The sequence below is a fragment of the Lampris incognitus genome, chromosome 2, assembly GCF_029633865.1.
Source record: "Lampris incognitus isolate fLamInc1 chromosome 2, fLamInc1.hap2, whole genome shotgun sequence".
Classification (NCBI taxonomy): Eukaryota; Metazoa; Chordata; class Actinopteri; order Lampriformes; family Lampridae; genus Lampris; species Lampris incognitus.
Window position 1 is genome coordinate 89459607 of NC_079212.1, and position 5798 is coordinate 89465404.

A 5798-nucleotide genomic window follows, 5' to 3' on the forward strand; every position below is an offset into this window, starting at 1 on the left:
GTTCATATCAACTTCCGTCCACAGTTATGAGGATGGGCGGACGTAACTTGAGATGTATATAAGAGAAATATGCCATTGTCAACAGCACACGCCAACAAACAGGAGACTGGTATGACCGGAAGTCAGTGGACTGCAGTTATGCGCAGAGTCGATTACCCCACTCTTTCGAGCCGTCCCGGTCGCTGCTCCACCCCCTCTGCTGATCGCCAGCCGCTTCTTCTTACCTGACAGCGAGGAGTTTCGCCAGGGGGGTCGTGGCGTGTGGGAGGATCACGCTATTCCCCCCCCCCCGAACAGGCTCCCCAACCCACCAGAGGAGGCGCTAGTGCAGCGACCAGGACACATACCCACACCCGGCTTCCCACCCGCAGACACGGCCAGTTGTGTCTGGGTAGAGGCTAGTTCCCATCGATGCAGAGAACGGAAATGGAGTAGAGAACGGTCAACTGAGCATGCGCGAAATGCCTCTACCACGCCTCCACACGCCCCGCGTAGCGTCCAGGCGCTAGGATTCTAGTGTAACCAGTTATTTTCTTGCCCGGTGCGGGATTCGATAGGGGGGGGGAATGCACCACAGGGCGACATCACTAACCGCTCGGCTAAAGGGTCAGACCCGTTAGCTAGGGACTAACGTGTCTTATTAGTAGTTTACACTAGGAAGACCCACCCCTATTCTGCGTCTGATTAGCTAACTTTAACCCTAACCCTAACCTACCCAAACAACGGAGGCAGCGAGTACTTGCGCATGCTCAGTTGACCGTTCTCTGCATCGATGGGAACTAGCCTCTACCGTTGTGTCTGTAGGGACGCCCGACCAAACCGGAAGTAACACGGAACCGAGCTCACGCTACCCGGTCACCGAGGGACGGGACTTTGACAGAACATCAGGTCCTGACCTTCAGCATAGAAACTGTTTTTTCTTTTTTTATTGTGAAGCCTAAATATGCGTAGCTGGACTCAAACCCGCGTATTGATGACGGGATGGCTGCCCGCACGTCTCCCGGAGGAGATCTTATCGGCGAACAATTGATCTTCGACGTCTTTGTGCTACACATCCGTTTACCAGTTTGCCGTGTGTATTGGTGATGGCACGTTTGTGATTAAAACGACAGGGATTCTCTTATCTACGCCTCCGTGACGGATGCAGCAAATCACGTGACTAACCGGAGTCATGTGACCGGAGGGGGAAACGCCATTTCCTGCTGACGACAAACGTACCGCTGGTTAGAAGTCGTGAAAGTAATAAAAGCGTCAATCGTCTGTGGTCTGTGTCGCGTGCAAGACCTGCAACAGTATCAGTGACAGAAGGAACGTGGACTCGTGCGAAGTGGATTCGTTTTATTTTTAATAGCTTATCAGTCAAACCAGAGCGGTGGGAATATGGCAGTATAAAAATAAAGTGACTATGAGAAGTGTCCAGTCCTGACACGTGTCTTTAAAGAAGATACGGACGCGTGTCAGATGTAGCCAATGATGTCTTTGCATATTATGGGCTGGCGGCTGCCGGATTTCATGAGCGCTGCAAAGTGGTAGAAGTCTGCGTCCAGTTCGTTGAGGCCGGAGTGGGACTGGTGGAAAAAGGGGGCTCGGGGCGGCAGCGCCCCAACCGGACAAGACAGGCGGTTGGACGCGTTGGCAGTCCTGTTGACACGCGTCGCGTTCTCGGACCTCATTCGTACTCTTCCCTCGACGCTCTTGGATATCCCCGCCAGTTTCCTCCGCATGTTGACGAAGAAGCCACGGGCCAGTCTGCGCCCAGAACTCGGCTTCAGCTCGGCGGGTTCGGGAAAATCTGGCAAGTCCATCCAGTTCTGTATGAGGTCGGCGAAGCTGTTGTCCCCCAGAACCAGAGGCTGGCGGTTTCGTCCCCTGGTCAACAGGGAGTTCGTCCAGTCCTCTGGGTCGCTGACTTCAAACGACGTCCACCTCTCCAGACAGGCATCCGAAGTCGATTTGGGCCTGACGCGTCCACTCGAGGCCCTGTTCATACGGAGGCAGGCGGAGGAGGACACCCGAACGTTCCTGGTCCTCCTGAGAACCACGCCGTCGTCCTGCCATGAGGCCTCGGAGTAGCCCGAGTCAAAGTCCAGACTCTTCTCGCTGCTGGGCGAGCACAGACCCAGCCTGCTCTCCGTCTCGTCCTCTTCCTCCAGGGGACTGGCCAGACAGCAAGCGGAGTCGTAGGTGCTGGCCGTGCTGGCGTTGGACATCCGCAGGCGTGTGCGGCGCTCTCGCTGCAGCGCCCTCTGCTGACAAGCGCGCGCCAACGCAGAATGACGGGTCAGGGCGGGCAACGGGTCGGCCACGGCCACGGCAGGCGCCTGATTGACCGCGGGGACCGTCCTCCGTAGTTGTCTGAGGTCCTGCAGAGACCTCATCATGTAGCGCATCTGCTCCCGTAAGCAGTCTCCAGAGTCACGCAGACAGAACTGTGAAGACAGAGGACAGGACGTCAGACAGAGGATCGATTATGACGTCATAGGTATGGATAAAGGCAATTGAGTGGGGAACATTGGTTGGTCGTGCTTAACAGTGATTGGCTATAATAGCCATAGTCAGCAGCGTCGTAGTGGGGTGGGGGGGGGCTACCAGGGCCCAGAAGAGGGGGCAGGGGGGCCCTCGGGAAGCCTGGAATTAAAGTTTGTGTTTTGGTTTGCAAATGTTTATTTCGAACTAATTAGCGTCATAACTTTATTTAAAGTTGGCTCAACACATCGGCTGAGGGACTCAATAAAATTAGTGAAGGTTCTCTGAGGCCCCCCCTCTCACCCCTTACAAAAGGTGGAAAATGGTTTGGCCCGCCCCTCACGAGCGTCTCTCGGTGCAGCTCATCTAGTCCTGTTCGCGAGTGACCACTGATACAAGCACGAGCACGGAGTCACGTCTTCCCCAAAGAACCCAAAACCCGGGTTCCAAAAAAGAAAAGGAAAGGGAGAGAAGGCAAAGGGGCCCACACAGACTGCTTATGGATAGGGCCCGGAATTTTGGGCTACACCCCTGGCCACGGTGCGCTGAATACAGAATATAACAGACCCGGCCCTGCAGGTCCAGGCTTGCCGGCAGGACACAGACGGGTGTCAGGACAACACATTTCCGCGACAGACACACCCGTACAGGCCCAATTTGTCAATTAATTTACGTGCCCACACCTGTACCCAAACTATAACAAGCACACACCCCGTCTCAGTGGAACCTGAATCACCTCCACTGCGAATCCGCGCTGACGTCATCGTCCACAGTCACGTGACAGATTTCAAACAGCAACAGCGCGCGTCGGGAAGAGATGGGAGGGCAACTACACGGGTAAGCGGAGGACTTCCTGCGAACCGTGTGGGAAAACATGGGGTCTGTTTATCATCTCGGGGGGGAGGTGCGGGTGAGGGGGGGGTACCTGCGTCTCTACGCGGTGAGTTCAGCGATGACACACTGGCACCCCCGTGTCACACCTCTGACTCAGCGTCCCTCTCTCTCTCTCTCTGATTGGTCAGACTGCGCCACGCGCCCTCTCCAAACCGAGCAGGGGATGAGAAGTCGTCCAGTAGCACGCTGGCTTCAGACAAAAAGCATTTAAATCTCGATAGGTCGAGGACATGGCAAACAAAATCAAGACTACTTAAACGACTTAGCAGTCAGCATCAAGTACAGACACGGACCATAACTAGATCGCTCTTACGTGCACGTTGCGTTTCAGAAATGTGACGCGGACTTAAACTAGCGACTATTCTACACCAGCTCCCAGCCCAGTCAGTGAAGGACCTGGCGAGGAGGTGAGAAAAGTGAAGACCAACAGTGGGGGAGGGAGACAACGCATACAGGTTCATGTCTGGGACTAAAATGGGCCGTTATAGTGGACCAGTGCCAAAATGACGCCCCCCCCCCATTCACATATAAACACTAACTTGTAAACCTGCGTGTCCCCTATACTACACCCTGTGTGCCCCCGCTGGAGCTAAAAACATTTGGCCCTGCAGCAGCAGGAACTTTTGCCCTGTCTGCCCCCAGAAATTTTACCATGGTAAAGAATAGTACATACCATGTATACCATGGTACACACCATGGTACCCCAGCTATTACCATGGTACACACCATGGCACCTCAGATATTACTATGGTACACACCATGGTACCTCAGATATTACTATGGTACACACCATGGCACCTCAGATATTACTATGGTACACACCATGGTACCCCAGCTATTACCATGGTACACACCATGGCTCCTCAGATATTACTATGGTACACACCATGGTACCTCAGATATTACCATGGTACACACCATGGAACCTCAGATATTACTATGGTGTTATCTGAGGTACCATGGTATCTAAGTGGTACCCTGGTACCTAAATGTGGTACCTCAGATATTCCCATGGTATCTCAGATAGGCTATCACCATGGTACTACGTGGTTCCTCAGATAGATGGTACTACGTATCATGGTAATCACGTCAGACCCATGGTACCGACGTGGTAATACCTCAGGTGCCATCCAGCTCTTATCGCAAGCTCTCTTAAATGTCGCCAGAAATGGAGAATCCGTGTCCAACACCGACTTGTGCGCTGCGGGTCAGAGGAGCCCGAGAGCAGGAGACTGGCGGACGGAGCACAGCACGAGCCCCACCGACCAAATACAGACAAAGACGTGAACTCAGTATGAGGCGCGTTTCCGTCCCGGGAATCCGTGAGGAGCACGCTATCCCATCACAACGCTCACACGCCGTCACCACACTGTCCACCTCTGTGCGCATTTACGCACAGGGGCTCAGCGTCACCGTCCGGTCGGACGCCCGCCAGTGAAGAGACGCATCCGGCAGACGTGGTCTCCACATGTCAATCAATCAATCAATCAATCAATCAATCAATCAATCAATCAAGTTGCATTGTACAGCGCTTTTCTAGCTGCAGCAGCCACTCAAGGCGCTTTGTTCGCACATGAAGTCATTACGCCGCTCCTATAGGAACCAGTTCAGCGTCCTGGAGTCGTGTCATTTATCCACACAGCACGCCAGCAACACCACCCGGCACACAAAACAACGCGTTTATAATGCAGCTGGGGACTTCTTATTTTGGGGGGGGGGCGGTAAAAAAAGAAAAGCACGCTCGGTGGAAAATCAATAACTCACCATATCTTCTCTTTTCATCTGTGGAGCTCCGTTCCTGCAGAGAAAAGGAAGAAACCAACTGTTAAAACTCGCAGAGTGCGTTGCCGTGCCGTAATCCGCCCCTGAAACACGAAACTAACCAACCCAGGAGCAGGACAGGCGTTGGGAAAACAGGCCGGATCACTCACATCTGCTGTTCGGTCCGGGTCATGAGTCCTGTGAGAGGCTCCGTGCGTTCAGATGGAGATGCGCTGAGTGGGGAACCGCTGCGTTTCCTCCCCTTTTTCCAGTAGCCGCTGAACAGCCGCTCAGAGCTGGCCGTCCGAACCAGCCAATCACATCCCCGCAGGCTGGGCGAGCTCATTCGCCAACTCCCTTCCGCGCAACTCGTACCTGCAGCCCGACTGAACCAAACGCGAGCGACTCAAATGACGTCATCGTTCTGTTTGAAATTTCGCTGCTGAAAATCTCAACAGCGTGTTGCACCACATCTGAGTTAATATCAAAACTACAGTGTCAGCTGTTGAATCTAAATGTTTGACACACACACACATGAATGTGAGAACTTATTGATGTAGGGCTGGGTACCACGTGATCCATTCACTCAATCTGTCAATGGAGGATTATGCAAATGCGATGTGCTTGAGGAAAGGCATCAGTCCAACATTGGATGGTCGGCTGTTCACATGCAGATC

General features: G+C 53.6%; 1 protein-coding gene across 2 annotated transcripts; it reads right to left on the reverse strand.

Annotated features, from left to right (window-relative positions):
* Positions 1-1333: 1333 nt before the first annotated feature.
* LOC130107500 (PAK4-inhibitor inka1-like) lies at positions 1334-5501 on the reverse strand. Of its 2 annotated transcripts, none has more exons than XM_056274128.1 (3): positions 5292-5501; positions 5125-5158; positions 1334-2429 (listed from the first exon to the last, which is right to left on the reverse strand). In XM_056274128.1, the coding sequence occupies exons 1-3, from the start codon at positions 5465-5467 to the stop codon at positions 1458-1460; spliced, it is 1182 nt and encodes a 393-aa protein (XP_056130103.1). In that variant the 5' UTR covers positions 5468-5501; the 3' UTR covers positions 1334-1457. The 2 variants fall into 2 exon arrangements, with proteins under 2 accessions (XP_056130103.1, XP_056130104.1); XM_056274129.1 differs by having other exon boundaries at positions 5248-5361.
* Between the last annotated feature and the right edge of the window lie 297 nt (positions 5502-5798).